Source organism: Prunus avium, chromosome 2, assembly GCF_965620075.1.
Source record: "Prunus avium chromosome 2, drPruAviu1.hap1.1, whole genome shotgun sequence".
In the NCBI taxonomy this organism is placed as follows: Eukaryota; Viridiplantae; Streptophyta; class Magnoliopsida; order Rosales; family Rosaceae; genus Prunus; species Prunus avium.
The window spans coordinates 37108981-37125857 of record NC_142285.1 but is presented as its reverse complement, the minus strand read 5'-3'; the positions used below and the strand labels follow the sequence as shown (position 1 = coordinate 37125857).

At 37.9% G+C, this 16877-nt stretch overlaps 4 protein-coding genes across 4 annotated transcripts; 2 read left to right on the top strand and 2 right to left on the bottom strand.

Moving 5' to 3' along the window:
- Window positions 1-390: 390 nt before the first annotated feature.
- LOC110765546 (3-hydroxyisobutyryl-CoA hydrolase 1-like) lies at window positions 391-2137 on the bottom strand. Its single transcript, XM_021968683.2, has 2 exons — window positions 1680-2137; window positions 391-1429 (listed from the first exon to the last, which is right to left on the bottom strand). The coding sequence occupies exons 1-2, from the start codon at window positions 1998-2000 to the stop codon at window positions 575-577; spliced, it is 1176 nt and encodes a 391-aa protein (XP_021824375.2). The 5' UTR covers window positions 2001-2137; the 3' UTR covers window positions 391-574.
- A 1547-nt stretch (window positions 2138-3684) lies between these two features.
- Window positions 3685-5525, bottom strand: LOC110765545 (Papain family cysteine protease). Its single transcript, XM_021968682.2, has 4 exons — window positions 4977-5525; window positions 4739-4858; window positions 4372-4615; window positions 3685-4231 (listed from the first exon to the last, which is right to left on the bottom strand). The coding sequence occupies exons 1-4, from the start codon at window positions 5466-5468 to the stop codon at window positions 3954-3956; spliced, it is 1134 nt and encodes a 377-aa protein (XP_021824374.2). The 5' UTR covers window positions 5469-5525; the 3' UTR covers window positions 3685-3953.
- Window positions 5526-8085: 2560 nt separating this feature from the next.
- On the top strand, window positions 8086-11729 carry LOC110765502 (ACT domain-containing protein ACR10-like). Its single transcript, XM_021968633.2, has 6 exons — window positions 8086-8510; window positions 8930-9151; window positions 10024-10129; window positions 10476-10812; window positions 11088-11372; window positions 11487-11729. The coding sequence occupies exons 1-6, from the start codon at window positions 8357-8359 to the stop codon at window positions 11622-11624; spliced, it is 1242 nt and encodes a 413-aa protein (XP_021824325.1). The 5' UTR covers window positions 8086-8356; the 3' UTR covers window positions 11625-11729.
- A 700-nt stretch (window positions 11730-12429) lies between these two features.
- Window positions 12430-16623, top strand: SPD1 (P-loop containing nucleoside triphosphate hydrolases superfamily protein). The gene is made up of 9 exons (XM_021968632.2): window positions 12430-13083; window positions 13540-13754; window positions 13873-14023; window positions 14145-14336; window positions 14568-14730; window positions 14859-15118; window positions 15409-15585; window positions 15700-15861; window positions 16092-16623. Exons 1-9 carry the CDS (start codon window positions 12589-12591, stop codon window positions 16398-16400), a joined length of 2124 nt encoding a protein of 707 aa, XP_021824324.1. The 5' UTR covers window positions 12430-12588; the 3' UTR covers window positions 16401-16623.
- The last annotated feature ends 254 nt before the right edge of the window (window positions 16624-16877 follow it).

Genomic DNA, 16877 nt, shown 5'->3' with positions numbered 1-16877 from the left:
TATTTGAAATTGTTTTCACTTTTATTACTTCTCCCTCCCCTCTCATCCTCATCCTCATTCCCATCTTCACTCTCATTTTCCTCTATACTCTAGCACAGTAAATGAAAACTAAAAACTAAAAATGAAATAGTTATCAAACGGGGCCTTAAAATTTTCACGCCCTTAATATCGAATACCTCTCATGACTTATTTCAGATTGCTTGAAGAATGAGTTTGGAGATTCAATTTGTTTTGCAGCATCTTCCTACTATATATTATATTAGGTTAACTGCACAAAACAACCCAACTTTTGGAGGTAGTTTTAAATTAGTACCAAACTTAAAAAAATTTGCACGTAAATTCCCAACCTCAGGAAAAACATACAAATTAAAAGCCACACAATCCCTTCTCCCAATGTAATCAACAATCCGTTTCTAAAGAACACAACTTTACTGAATTAAAACTAAATAAACAAACAAGCATACTCTCCACAATTATAAGAACCACCACAACAAAAAGGAAACTTCAACAGACGTGAAAACAAAACCAACAAATTGTCGGGGTGTGGGCTAATAAAATTGGAATAACATTTAGCTCAAAGCTTGGCATTGGCAAATGCAGGCAAGTTGGATCTTTGAGGGAGCTTTAATTCTTCATCACCATCCAACTTAGAGAAGTAGTGATCAACCATATGGTCAGTGATGAGCTCCAAACTGGAAGGCTTCCACTTTGGTTTCTTATCCTTGTCCCACACGATAGCTCTGCAACCTTCTCTGAAGTCCTTGCTTATTTGCCCTCGCAGTACATGGCTAGTTATTCTGTACTCGCGGACAAGGCATTCGTCAATTGCCTGCACCCTTCCTTCTCTAATGGATCTCAAACAAATCTTCAAGCTCATCGGCGACGCCTTCTTCAGTAAACGAATCGTCAAAGCTAACCATTCATGACGATGGTCATCATCTGCCATGTGTGCTTCTGCAGCCTCCCTCTCAAGGGCACTTAAGATTTCTTCAACTGTTGGTCTGGAGAAGCACTTGTCAATGACATCCATTTTGTGAAGAGCACTTTTCTCGTTCAGAGCCGGTTTCTGTAGGGAGTGTTCGTCTATAATTGCTGAAATAAAAGCAAGATCAAAGCTTGAGGAAGTAGCTGAAGCTGCTCTGGAAATCAGAGCTTTTTCCAGTAGAGGCAATTTGGCTGAGGGAAGAAAGTGAGTTGCTAGACCACAAGCAAGCATTTCAGCACCATCCAACCTGGCACCTGTGAGACCCAAATACTCTCCAAAAAATCCAGGAAGTCTTGACAAGAAATAAGAAGCACCCACATTAGGAAAAAATCCCAGACCATTTTCTGGCGTTGCGAAGATCGAATTCTCTGTTGCTACACGGAATTTTCCGTGTACTGAAATACCAACCCCAGCTCCCATGGCAATCCCATTCAGAATTGAAACCTGCTTTGTTTTTATAAATAAATAACAAAAGATGGTATTGAAAGAAATTATATGAAAACTTCAAGTCTAACAAAAGAAAGTACAATGAAACTATTTGTACCATCTTGACTGAACAGATGCGAGAGATATACGTCATATGGAATACTAATTGACTAGTTGAGATGATACATATAGCACTTGCCGAAGTATCCGAAAAATATTTAACACAGATTTCAAAGCTAGACATTATGGAAATTAGTTGCATACTTGCCTGGGGTTTAGTGTATGTTGCTATCAAATAGGTTAAGTTGATGATCTTCTGACTAACTTTTTCACCATATTTCAGATTTCCTTCAAGAAAGTGACGATGCACGGCGGCTAGATTGCCGCCAGCACAAAATGCTCTTCCTCTACCCTTGAGAATGATCAACTTGGCATTGGCATCGTCCTCATAGGCCAGGAAAAGTTCTGACAGCTGAGAGATCATTTCAAGGGAAAGGGTGTTCAGTTGGCGAGGCCTGTTCAAGGTCAATGTTCTCACGAACATAGTCTCTTGTACTAGAACCTGGTCATCAAGTTGGAAAGAAGCCATAGGATGGTTAATTAACGTAATAGAAATAAAATCGAGAAGTGCTCTGAGAGTTTGAAACCTAGGTTAGAAAAGATGATCGGTGGAGGAGGAATTTGAAGGATAGCTTTTTAGTTTCTGCATATACAATAATATATTGGGTACCCAGAAAACGAATAAACTAAGCTTATTTATAGTGGTGCGTCTGAAATTATGGTCAAATCCCACATTACTACTTGAAATTTTGATTTTATACAAAAGGTCTCGATTTTATTAGGAATGAGTTTAGGGTTTTGATTTTATACAAAAGGTCTGCAAGCTTTTCTTTCCCCGATTTCCCTATCAAAAAACAACAACAAAATACTTATCTTCCAATATGTCCATTGAGATGGTGGTTCGAAAAGAGTGATTCGTTTGTCGTTCATGTGGATTTCCTGGTTGCTACTCCTTGCGGACTTGGTTACAATACCAAGCAGTTCGAAATATACAAATCCAGCAGCATGACTACAAATCTCATGATTTTTTGCTAATTTTAATCCATTTTCGCAACGTCGCTTGTTTATGGCATATAATATCCTAACTGAGGTTAAATTTTTAGTTTAGACTCTTGGGAGTGATCAACCGGTGGCCGTGTTTCATTCCTTAATGTCCATATGAAATAAAAACTCCTATAAGAAGATTGCATTTTCTCCCATTAAATTACATATACTGCTGACCCGAAAAATTACATGTAGGGATACATAAACCATATCATGCCATCACCTATGGGAAGAGAATTTATTTAATTTTTGGTGTTGATTGATAGGAAAAAGAGAAGAGAACGATAGATTTTAGGGGGAGACATGCAGAGAAAGGAGGGTAAAAAAGATGAAGAAGAACCGCTGTAGGACATTGAGCTTTCCGTTACTCCAGTTAGGGTTTTTTTTTTTCATTTTTTTAAATTAAAATTTTATTTTAAGGATAATGGGTCAAGTAGTTTAATAACTTTGGATTAAGTTTTAATGAGGTGGCGTGTGGAGGATAAAAGTCAAGCAAATCATAGCAGAGATAATCAAAAAAGAGGATCCGAATTCGTTAATTTGGAGATAATATCAGTGTTGCAATCGGTTTCTGACCCATCTCTTTGAAAATTGACAAGCGGTTTTTCACTCATTTATCTATCATTCAACTTGTACATGACTTGGTGCAGGCAGATAGAACTTGAGGCTAGTGGCCTTTCACTCATTTATCTATCATTCTATTAGCTATTTCACATCATACTTAATAGAACAAAGCTATCGGCCTCACTTCATTATTGATGTTTGGTAGCTCAGGTGGGGAGTTCTCTCGGTTAAACCACATTTCATTGATGGAACAACATTACCATATCATCACAAACCACAAGTATTGCTCTTCACTTTTCACTTTGATTTGCTATTCCAACCACTATCTTTTTGTAGAGTTTTAGATTACCATTCATTTGTGTGGCCTTTGTTTAGCCAACATGCATATGCATCTTACCGAGTTCCTTTCTAGCCGACATCTTCTCCACAATTAAGACCCACATCTCACAATTTTGAAAATATATCTTCTTTTGGTATATCTATGTTGTTTGATATGTGTACTTAAGGGAGCATGAATATGAAGGGAATAGGCTCTCACTTTTGGTTTCCAGTGGCAACAAACAATGGTTATCATTTTCATCATGCACTCTATTAATTCATGGATCTTCGACATTGGCATCACCATCAATCTCATTAATTCTCTTCAAACAAAAAAACAAAAGACGCACCCTACCACACCCAAGCAGAACCTGTTCAGTTTTCTCTCTCCATAATCTTAACCAAAAGGTACAAGAAGAATTTCACAACAAAAAAAGAGAACAAATCGACTGGGCATAGAAACTAAGGGGTAGATATATATAGGAAAATTAAACACACAAGTTTAACCAAAAGAGCTGCAAACATGTCTATGTCTATTATAGTTTTAGACTTGTAGCTAGGCGGGACGAGTACGGGTCACAACTGCAGAGACCATTGAGTTCATGCCACACATGGCATGGCCTCGGCAAAGACGATAATACCCATTCTCTCCCCATCGCTCACCCCATGAATTCTTGATGATCCAATATGGCTTGTTGCGCAGCCTTAGAATGGAGTAGCCCTTGGCACCATACCCCACAAGTAAAACACCATGGTTCACCCATTTCCTGAAACAGATTAGGGGGCACGAAACACCGCCGATGTACGTTTGCATAAACACAGCATTCAACCCGACTGCAACATAAATTGTGTTAAGCATAGTTACATAGTTAATTCACATTTTTTTCTCGTCACATTATATGGAGCTGAAGTACTAACGTTGAAAGATGTCTTAAGTTTCAAATCCCATGTCTTTGTAGTGTATATGTACTTACTGGCAAGGGGACCATGGTGGACTAAATTGGCTGCAATTTGGTCCTCATCAATAGGAATGGTGCTAAAATTGGCAACTTTTACAGCCACCTTGTCCGGATTAAATTTGCATTCGCCCCGTTTTCCGGTGTATGGGTATGTGCTCTCCTCCTCCAACCCTCCCGCTTCAATCAGATATTCGTAGGCATTTGTCATAAGCCCGCCACCGCACCCACTGTCGCACGCGGTCTTGTCTTTCGCATCGCACTTCAAATTGAAATTTAAACAAATTATTAAACTAGATTCGATGAACATCGTCATAAATGTAAATTTGAAACCAGTAATTAAACACCATTATAATTATAATTTAGAGGTCAATTAATTAATTACCGTGCTATCGCAGTCCACAAGCTGTTGCTCACTGAGACTAAGAAGCTTTCCTGTTGCAATAAAATTGGCCCCTTCAATTGCTCCTGTAGTGCTGAAGGCCCAGCACGACCCACACCCACCCTGCAAAATTCAAATGAAATAATCATATCCATGACCAAGTCTCGTGACACAAAATAACTTCTTCTTTTTTTGGGACAGCTTCATGAGGATTATTTGCGGGATTTTTTATATTAATTACCTGCATCTTGACCTCAGTAACAGCTCCTTTCTCTCTCCAATCAAAATTCTCAGGCAAATCACCAACATCCATAACCGGCGGAGCAGTATCCGAAACGCCGTCGTTCGAGCTGGCCGAAGGGACAGCTCTCATGCCGGTGTACATCCGCTCGAACTCCTCCTCGGACAGGTCCGAGAAAGGCGTGACGCCGTGGACAGCCGTCGGATCAAGGGCCTGGTGTTCGGCGGCTCTGATCATGTTCTTGGCGAAGATCCCGAGGCGGTGCATGTACTCCTTTCGGGTCGAATACTTCTTCCCGTATTTCTCGATGAACATCTGGAAGCTTCTCTCTGTCCCCAGCAGAGGGCGGTGATTGTCTGTGACTTGGTGTATGATTGGGTCCTGTGCGGCGTCGTGGACAGCGAAAGAGAGGGTGCTTATAAGTGCGCAGGTTAAGACTGCAACGGCATTCACGGAGCATTTTAGAGTTGGAGGTAGAACTGCTCCAGCCATCTTTGATTTCTTCTGTTGGTCCGCTAGCTTAATTAGAGCTAGCCATCTCTTGTTCTTGGCTGTGCTTTTATATTCGGAGCTCATATTTTGTGATTGACCGTTTTGACCCTGATAAAGATAAATATCTATTGCTCGTGAGGGGTAATTTTGTAAATATAATAAACGGTTACAGGCGGTGCTGTTGCATTGGGGACGTTTGTGTTGTTGCATGCATGCAAACACGTGGAGGTCAATCTGCGCAAGCATGCTACTTTGTGTAGCTTCTTAATTGGTTGGTGCTCTGGCTTTCGTGTGGTTACGAGGGGCCCCCACCCTGAACAGGCCCAAAGCAAAGTTAACAGCAACTTCTCCATTAGGCCTAGCAAGCAAGACCTTTAGCCCAATAACTCAAAATCCAATTTAAAAGCCATTAGCTTATTTGCAATCATATTGTTCATCAGCTTAAAATAGTAACGTTTATTAACTACTAGCCTCTCTTTACATGCGTTTTCACGTTTGCGAGAGGCTATTTTTTAGAAATTTAGAAATTTATTTTAGAATTGAAAAAGATAATAGGTAGTTGTGTTCCATAAAAACAGGATCCATTATTTGATTTTTCTTTTAATTTTAATTTTTTTTAATATGAAAAAAGTGAATTTACCATATTATCCTCATTTAATTAATAATTTCAATTCTTAATGTTTGCATTAACGAAGAGCATTTTCTGGTATTTTAAATGTTTTACCATTCTATGCCTTTTACTTTATATATTAACTATGATAAATCTTTCATAATATACAAAAATAGACTCTGATTGTTTTTACTCATGATAATAAAATTACACTTTAAAGTGGAGTGATAATTAGACATGTCAATGGATCGGATTTTAGTCCAAATGTGTGTATAATATACATTTTGATTTAATATACGTATTTAATATTAATAATCACATCAAACATTTGTCAACTTAGCAATGGATCGGATTTTAGTCCAAATTTGTATAAAATTATCACATCAAACATTCGTCAACTTAGCAATGGAATATGGATTTGTTTATTAATAATCCTTTGGATTATCATATATGATCAAATTATTTTTCCTATCAGATCGGATTGAATATAGACTAATTTGATCCATTTTCAGGTATAGTAATATACATAAGTATGAGTAAAGTTGCAATCAATACCTTATCATTTTAAAAATACTTTACTCACCAACCTCCTAATATTGAATGTAGCATTACCATTTTACTCAAACTATGCTACATATCTAATCTGCTGCAATTAGTTTTGATCAACATGTATTGAAAAACTCAGCTATGTATGTTGCAATACCAAATGGGTTTCATGAGATTGCCTTGCTTCTTTGATGTTACTTGGACTAGCTTTATATTTGTCCTTTTTTATTTATTTATAATTTTATAGTTGCAACAATTTCATTAATAAAAGAAAATTACAAGAATATAGTCCCACAAAGAGCTCTTGTAAATAATAAACACAACTATTGCAAGACAATGAGCAAAAATAATTTTACATCTTGAAAACCCAGCTCACCAAGAATTGAAAAATATAAGATCGGATTCATAAAGCCACTGCATCTGTACTGTAAGTAGATCATAAGAGAGATAGAACTTTCTATCAATTTAAGAAATACCTACAAGTGAAAAAGCAAATCCTACTCAACTTTCACCATGATACATGGTTATAACGTCTCCCAAACATCCCTAAACTCAAAGCACCAATTGATAGTAGATCCACAAAATCAACAACTCCACCCCTCAACACGGAGATATGATGTAGATCCACCTCATCAACCCGAAAATTGTAATGACACCACAACATATACCAAAAAGATAGATCTACAGAAATCTACAAAGATCTAACCAAAAAGGTTTGTAGGAAGACCCTAAAACAACTAGGTATGAGACAAACCTTGCAAAACACAAAGGATACAAAAGCCTAGCACGAAATCAACTAGGAAGAAAGGCCCTCCACAAGTATGGGGGAGATAACCCTGTTTATTCGTATAATGGGATGATAATACTAGGAAGAAAATAGAAGAAAGACCCCAAATACGGTGTGGGGCTAGTTTTTGTACGCAACACATGAAATTATTAAACATTTCTTTAATATTATTTTTGAGTATGATTGATATAGAGTAAGATGTCCCACAAAATAATTTAATGAGGATAATGCAAGGCAATAAGTCAATGATTACTAAATTAAAGTGCTAAGCCGGCTTTATTTCTCCCATGGGAAGAAAAATTCTTGAATATGATCAGTCAATTAGGGTTCTTACTCTAATTACTTTACTGTTAAGCCCAATTTAGGTCACCAACCATATAATATTGGGGAAAATCAAATTAACGCCGAGATATTCAAATTGATTTTGTGGTGCCGACAAGTTGTCTCCTATAATGAAGGATGCCGGTCCACTTAAGCTCTTCAAATTAATTATGAAAATTAATCCTACTTAACTGTAACCGAAAAATTAATCCTCTTCAAGCAACGATGACGTGCTCAACACTAATTGGGTCAAATACCAAAACTTCTCCTTCAAGTCCAATCTCACTGTACACTCGAGCACACCTAATTTCGCACGTTTCAATTTTTTAAAGTCTTTCCTCAATATCTCTCACTGTCGCAAAAAGGACGAGAAATTGAAATTCCGTGAAAAGAAAAGCAGAGGAGGAGAGAGACCCTCTGATCTTTGTATTATCTGATCTTTGTGTTTGGCGGAATCTCCAATCCATTAACTCAATAAAAACATACAAGAGTGAGAATCCGAAGATACCCACTTGGGGTTTTTGGCTCATTTTATCTGTTGCCGCTGAGCTTCCAGTGATCCAAAAACGGAGCAAAAAACAGAGTAGGATTTAGGAACAGTGGTAGGTAGCTGAAGGCAGAGCAATGGGCATTTTGCATGAGGATGTTGTGGTAATTAACCAGGCAGAGAAGGCTGGGGAACCCACTGTAATCACCGTCAATTGCCCTGACAAAACTGGATTGGGTTGTGATTTGTGCAGGGTTATATTGCTCTTTGGGCTAAGCATTTGCAGAGGAGGTGAGGGTTATTGTTATTGACTGTATGTTTGTTTTTTGCTTTTGGTTTAATTTTCTTTTTTCTGGGTAATTCTGAGATTTTTGGAGGTGGATTTGGGATTGTAGTCAGTGAATTGGTGGGCAGTGTGATTTATTTGATTTATTTAGGTTTTTTTCTCTGATTTACTGGGAAATTTACTGTTTGGATCTGAAATTCTTGAGAATACTGGTCATTTTGTCTTGAGTTTTTCTGAAACGTTTTGGTGGATGTAGGCTTAAGAGAGAAGCAAAGAATTGGTTTGAGTTTCTTTTTGTGGTAAATCAGAAAACAGGTTATTCTTCATGAGTCTTGGAGTTTTGAGTGATAGTTTAGTTTTTATAAGTTTCCCTTAATATTTTATTGAATGTGCTGGTGATTAGTTTAGCTTTTTTGTGGAGCAGATGTTTCAACAGATGGGAAATGGTGCTACCTTGTGTTTTGGGTGGTGGGAAAACCAAATACAAGGTGGAATTTGTTGACAAAGAGATTGTTGGAAGTGTGTCCATCGTATTTGTCAACTTCTGGAATATTCTATTATCACCCTGAAAACCAGCAGCCTAAGCCACCAGATGTTTTCCTTCTTGAATTCTGGTGCTCTTATGAACGGGAAGGCCTATTGCATGGTAATACAAACCTTTCAGTTCTAAGAATGTCACTTGCTTGAGTAATTGTTATCTTGGGAATTGTTTCTTCTTTGTAGGCGTTATCCCCTAAGCTTAATTTTTGCTTAGAAGTACCATACTTAATGAATTTCGCATTTGTTTTCATGCGGGAATGTTGCATGTCTTGCTCAATGATTTGTCTGAAACTTCGAACTTAGTAAGAAATTTGAAATGGACATAGTTATGAATATGAAGATCATTTATGGGTGATTATCAATTTTGTATCTGATGATATAGAAAGGCCGTGATCACTGTCTATGTAATTGCGACTTTGATGATAGTAATGTCGAAGCATTGCAAGAAGTATAACAAGTAATGTTCATATCCCTTGTTTAGAATGGATTGAAGTTACCGAGGAATATAATTTATGACAGATTGATATAAGAATAAGTTATTCTTTTAAGTCGCCTCAAATGGAATGAAGACAACTTAAATCGTTATCATTATGATCCCTTTTCCATCCATAAGCATAATTGACAACTCTTTTTTTTTTCTTCTTCTTTTCCTTTTGAGTTTTGAGAAATCAAAAAAAGGGATCTTTACTTTCACTTATCTGACCAAAGTTACCTGTTGGAATGCAAATAATGTTGCTTATCTATTTGGTTAATCTAGTGTTGTTTGTTTCTATTTGTTTCTTTTTCTTCTCTTCCCTTACGTAGTATTGCCTACTTTTCTGAATGCATCTCAATACTTGAGCAGAAAATGTATTGTATGGAGCCATATGTATATTTTTTGTTTTTTTGTTTTTTTGTTTTTTTTGTTTTGTTGATTTTTTTCTGAATAAGAGCCATATATTTTATTTGAGACTATTATTAAAACTTTTTTCGTAATAGATGTCACTGAGGTTCTCTGTGAGCTGGAGCTCACAATACATAGAGTGAAGGTATCTACTACCCCGGATGGGAGAGTGATGGACCTTTTTTTTGTTACAGATACCAGGTTTGTCATTCTTTACATTGCTTCACTTTTAATCATGGTGCAGCATGTCTTCTTGTATTTTTCTCTTTTTACTTCCCTATCTTCATGTGCCTTATTGTTAACTTGATTGTTACTGGCAATAATTCAAAGGGAAAAAGGAAAAGAGAGCTGCAATCCTCCATTTGGTTCCTTAGATTTTCTTTTGCATAATTCTTAAATCAAGTGTTTTTGTATTTTATTCCAATAATTCTATACTTGCTCATGCTGCCAATGGAAATGGAGTCTAGATGTCAGCGTCTCATGTCTATGTGAGTCCAATTGCTCAAATGTGGTTAATAGAAGTTTTTTCTTCTCTCTTTTCAATCAGAGAACTTCTTCATGCAAAAAGAAGACAAGATGAAACAATTCTTTGTCTGAAAGCTGTTTTAGGGGATGCCTTGTTGAGTTGCAAAATTGAATTGGCTGGATCAGAGGTTACCGCTTGTTCACAGGGTTCTCCATGTCTTCCTTCTGCCATCACTGAAGAAATATTCAGTTTAGAGCTGCCCAATGGACGCCTAAGCAGATCTGCTGCCTCCAACCCCATTTCAGTAACAGTGGACAACAACCTTAGCCCATCTCACACACTTGTTCAAATCTTCTGTCAGGATCATAAAGGCCTTGTATATGATATCATGAGAACCCTAAAGGATTACAACATTCAGGTACATCTTATAACCTATATAGAGCTTTTCTTTTTGGGAGAAAAACTTTTAGGCTGTGTTTCAAAATTTCACATTTTCAGTATTGAAACGAATTGTCATCATCACTCATCTAACATATTACAGTATTATGGTTGCTGAATATTAATTTGTTTCGTGAACGTTTAATAGTTGATCGTAAGAAATTATGATTCCTGGGAAAGGTTGTGAAGGTTTCATTAGACATTTGGTGTTATTATGCATGTGTGGTTGTGACCTTTGTTAGCTGATAATGTCAGGTTTCTTATGGACGATTCTATGCAAGCCCAAAAGGAAATTGTGAGGTGGACTTGTTCATAATGCAAGCAGATGGCAAGAAGATTGTTGACCCCAACAAGCAAAATGCGTTATGTTCTCGCTTGAGAATGGAGCTTTTGCGCCCTCTTAGAGTGGCGGTGGTGAGCCGTGGCCCTGATACTGAGCTGGTGGTAGCTAACCCCGTTGAGTTGTCTGGCAGGGGTCGTCCTCTAGTCTTTTATGATATTACTCATGCCCTCAAAGTTCTGAAGACACGCATCTTTTCGGTACTGGCTCCAACCGATGCTATGAGTGTCTTATGTAATGTTATCCTACATTCTCTTTAGGGACATCCTATCTAATTTTGCCATTCTACCATTCCTTTGCTTTGGTTATTTCAGGTTAAGATAGGGAAACACATGATCCAAGATCGGGAGTGGGAGGTCTACAGAATCCTGCTAGATGAAGGAGTTGGTTATTCAGTGCCAAGGAACAAAATTGAGGAAGGTGTAAGAAATAAATTGATGGGTTGGGAATAGATTGGCGCCAAATTTAGTTAATGGCGTCCATCACTGTACAGTGTACAGTATATTTTTTTTTAGCATTGAGTTTCTACTACATCAAGAGCTAGTAGTATTTCATCCTGTTCTTCATTCTTTATGGTTTCTTCTCAGATCTTTCACATTTTTATCTATCGGTTCAAGATCAAAGTTCAGAGGAGCTGTAGTTTACAGGTTTACATGGGCTACAGATCATAGGGTTATTGTTTTTCTGTTCAATGAGTATCACCATCCAAATAAGCACACCGTCCGTTTAACTTGAGCATTGGTATGGCTCATAGCAAGAGCCGTCTTCGTCGGTGGCCTGCACCAGCCTTGCACGGCTTGAAGACTGACCTGAACGTTGTTTCAGATTTTGCTTCAAAAGTCTCTACAGTCGACTGACAAAATTGAACAAAGAAACCATGAAAATGACACTGCACTCGGCGGCACATGTAAGGGCTCGTTTAGTATGTGGGATTAGACTGGATTGGACTAGACAATACATAACTATTTGGCACATGCTGAAAGAAAGTGAACACAAAACATAAATTTTAAATACGTGGAGCTATGTAACAAGATAACATGGAATTATTAAGTTAAAAGTAAAGAAAGATTTTTCTAAGTAGCTCCCAAGTTACCAACACATCATTTCATCTAAAAAGTTGAAGCTTTGAAAAATACGTGTGGCTCGTGAAGCAGCCCCGCATGGCTGAACTTCCATTACTTTTTAGCGGTCGTTAGCAGTTTGTTGGGTTGCTTCTTGGCGGCCCCACTTTCCCTCCAAATTCCAATCGCAGAGGAGATGCCTCCGAATCTTCTTCCATCGTTGCCAATTCTGACACACAACGGAAACAAAATCACGAACCAGACGCTTGAAAAACTACAACCATAAAATAGAGAAAGAAAAAAAAAAAAAGTCTACTTGTAATTTGTGTTTAGAAAAAAAAAATCAGCGAGGAGAATGAGAGCTTTGAGCTCACATTTTGTGCTTGTGGATCTTCAGAACTCATGGCACTCAGCAAACCAAATCCCCACCTCGACCCTCTGTTACCTTCAGAACTCCAACTTCATCTCCTCAGTCTCTTCGTCATTTCGTCGAAAAAGTCGTGCGCATAAGCCAATCTGTTCGTCCAAATCTTCCTCCCCATCGATTCCGTCGCCGGAAATTCGGAGGCCATCGGATCGGTTCTTTTCCGGGAATGGGTCGTTGTCGAATTCTCCGAATTCGAATTCGGCTTCCACGTCGCAGCCGCAGGCCGCTTCGGAGCTGGAAATGTTGCTTGAATTGTTGCCTATGAGGATGAAGAGTGAGCTGTACGGGCACGAGGAGATTGGCGAGCTCATTGAGGTTGTGATGGATTTGGGAAGGAGCCCGATTGCGAGGTTTCCTTCGGGTGATTGGGTAATCTCAGAGAAGCCTGTGAACCATGAAGATCTACGGCACGCTGTATCGAAGGTGATCTACGACAAGTAAATAAATGGTTTGGAGCATTTTTATGCAGATTGAGACTTGAGAGTCATATTTGCATGAAATAATTTTATTTGGGCGATCTTCAATTTGGTGGTTAACGGTGGTCTTTTTCTGGTGTACGTCCAAATTTACTAATTTTTTATTTATTTCTATGTTTGATTGGAATATTCATAGAGAGATAGATAGATAGATACCAACTTACATTTTCATGTCAGAAAATTCAGCGTTTTATATTCAAATGGATTGTCAATTTTAGGCCCTTGTGTGATTGATCATGTAATCATTGATAGATGCTTAATAAGTTAATAGCTTATTATTAAAAAGGATTGATCAACCATTAACATCTTTAATTTAAATATTGTGTTACAGTTGGAATGTTTGTGGAGGAGGGAAGATATAGTTACTTATTTATAATGTCATGCTACGTTCTGCTTTTTGTAGGTTAGTGAGTTTTCAGATGACAACCGTTCTGGTATTAATAACTCATTACATCGGATAAGTGCTATTCGAAACCGTAAGTTCCAAATCATTGGCCTCACTTGCCGCGTGGGACGAGCTGTGTCAGGAAGTGCTGAGGTCATCCGCGATTTGGTTGAGGGCAGAGGCTCCATCTTGGTGATAGGACCTCCTGGAGTTGGCAAGACAACCTTGATCAGGTATTTCCTACTCAAGGTTTAAGTAAATGAAGTAACATTTAAATTTCCATTTTCTCCCATTTTGAATTGGCATCAAGAATGAACATGTTATGATTTTTGAGAGGATATGTTGGTGCAGAGAAATTGCTAGAATGTTGGCAGATGATCAGATGAAGCGTGTTGTGATTGTGGATACATCTAATGAGATTGGTGGAGACGGAGATGTTCCTCATGCAGGAATAGGTCGTGCAAGGAGGATGCAAGTTCCTAATGTTAATATGCAGCATAATGTGAGTGTTGAAATAAGTTCTATGACTTGTTGTCAGCAACTGCTCTTTTAGTCCCCAAGTAAATTTTGCATTACTTCTTTCACCCATATCATATTTTTTCCCCTTTTGAACTTCTACGCAGGTTATGATTGAAGCAGTGGAAAATCATATGCCTGAAACCATAATTATAGATGAAATTGGAACAGAGCTTGAAGCATTGGCTGCCAGTACTATTGCTCAGAGAGGAGTCCAACTAGTTGGAACAGCACATGGAATGACGATAGACAACATAATGAAGAATCCTTCTCTACAAATCCTTGTTGGTGGCATAGAGGTGCAATGCAATATCCTTTTCTGCCACTCTGTATTCATTTATATTGGATATATAGGTATATATTCCAACAAAAGTTATGCTAAATCTACTAGGTTTACAAAGTGCTATTAGTTCTCCTTGGTGGTGTCATATATAAATGATCGTTTCCACTTTGTGTTGGGACCTTACCAATTTAAGGCTTTCCCAGATAAGAAATGTCGATTGATTATACCAGTTATCATCTGAATGCAGAGTGTTACTCTTGGTGATGAAGAAGCAAGAAAAAGGAAGGTTCAGAAGACAATTCTTGAAAGAAAGGGGCCTCCTACATTTACATGTGCTGTTGAGATTATATCTAAAACAGAGTATCGCGTGCATCACAGATTAGATGCAACTGTGGATGCTATACTGGCTGGTATTCTGCGCTTTCTTCTTTGGAGAATCCCAATTAATGTCTTAACTGGTTTATTTACTGTGTACTTCTCTTACAAGTGACGTTTTTAGGGCAACAATTAATCCAATTGAAATCTTTCTTGGTTACAGGAAAAACTCCTTTATTTGAAGTCCGTCGTATTGATGCGGAGGCTAATGACTCTCGCAAGTCTATTCCACTACCTGAAAAGAACTGTCTAAAAATATCTAATTTTACTGTTAAGGAAGACATTGATGCTTCTGCTGACATAGAGTTTGATGGGGAAGATCTAGATCATTCTCCTAATTGGTCCAAAAACCAGTCCAAAAAACCCGGCAGCAATATATCTTTGAAGAAACAAAGGTTACCAGTTTGTATCTATACATACAAGGTAAATTGCTTTCTTAGGCTTCACTTTATGTTTTCAATTGGAAATTTCAAATCCACACTCGTTGAAATGAGAATGAAAGTCATGCATTACTTTTAGTTCAGATTTTGACGTTTGTAAAGTAATGTGCAAAATTGGAGGCTACATAAGCTCAATTAAGTGTTGGGTACGCAGTTCAGTTAAGAAGAGCAACATAATGAATTTTGCCAGAATGCTATTGAATAGTAGATAGTTTTTCACAATCCAGATGATTTGTATTTAAACTCTTCTTTTTATTATTTGATGTACTTTAGATCCTTGAGGCCGACCTGCTACAAGTAGCAAAGGTGATGGGGCTTGAAGATGAAATAGAGGTAACTGATGATATTGGAACAGCAGACGCAATAATAGCATCCAGTTCTGAAATGAAGCAGAATCCATGGATCCGAGGTGTAGCAAAATTCCACCAGTTGCCTGTATTTGTCATGAAGGTAAGTATCCTCATGTGTTTTTAAACTTTCTCCGTTTGTGTATCTATGTCTATATAGGCTTGTATACACGCCGTCTTCGTGTCTCATTGAGATATTTGGTGTCCATAATTGCAGTCAAATACCATGGCACAAATGGTCAAGGCAGTTCGTATGATTCTTGAAATGGAATCAGTTGGGTCTTCGCCAAAGCAGCTAGTCAAGAATCCTTTCGACATTGAAATTGAAGATGATGCCCCAAAACGAAAACCATCTTTGGAAGAGATTGATGCATTGGAGGTACATTTCCTTTTCTATGTATGTATGCATTTGCATCGTCTGAGAAATTTGACCTTTGTGCTCTCTGTTGTACCCCCATACTACATGGCCAAATATTCCAAGGAAGGGATAACATTCAACTTCACATTGAACATTTCTGTTTTTTGTCTGTAAATTATTTCCATTCATGTCTCCTTACATACATATCACATGCTTAATACACAGTTTCTTTCGCCTTTTGTTTTTGATAGGAGGTTCGACTTGCAATAGAGTATATCGTGATTCCTGGTGGAGAGCCGGTAGAGCTTCTCCCAAGATGCTCTGAAATAATTGCCCGGCAGCTAGAGCTAGTGGCAAGTTATCAGTTGGCTGCTGAAAATTCAGGTACTGAGATGAATCCCAGGTTGCAGATTCTTCCCATGAGATTAAACAAGAAGAAATCTTCTTCTAAAGCTGCAAAATCCAGTTCAAGTTTTCTGAAGTTGATTAACTCAAAATCACTAACTGGCGGTGGAGGAGGTACCAGCGTTACCAGGCTGCCGCTTTTATCTGACCAATAGTAGGATGGATGGATGGATGAAGCCTCCCTCATGCTCAACTGTAGCATATATTTCAATCGCTGGTTGATACATGGCATGGGCCATTTCATGTATAGTCGTCGTGTACATTAAGTACGTCAATTCATGTAATTATTTCAATTAATATGTAACAAACTCTTTGCAATTATTTATTCTTCAACCAAATAGCGCATCAAATCAATAACAGATTTTTCTTTTCTCCAAATGGATTTTCCAACGTTTTGGTTTGGCTTTAACGTTAGAAACATTGTAATCTTGATCGAACCAGACCGAATAGATTAGTTTGGTTCACCTATGCTACTAGTTTTAAGTAGATTAGTTCAGTTCACTTAAGCTACTTGTTTTAAGCGTAAACCGAACTATGATTCTTCATTGGTTCAGTATGCGGTTTGAGGACTAAATCAAACCAAATTGCAATACGTCCACAACTAATTCCTACCATACCAATTGTTGGTGTTT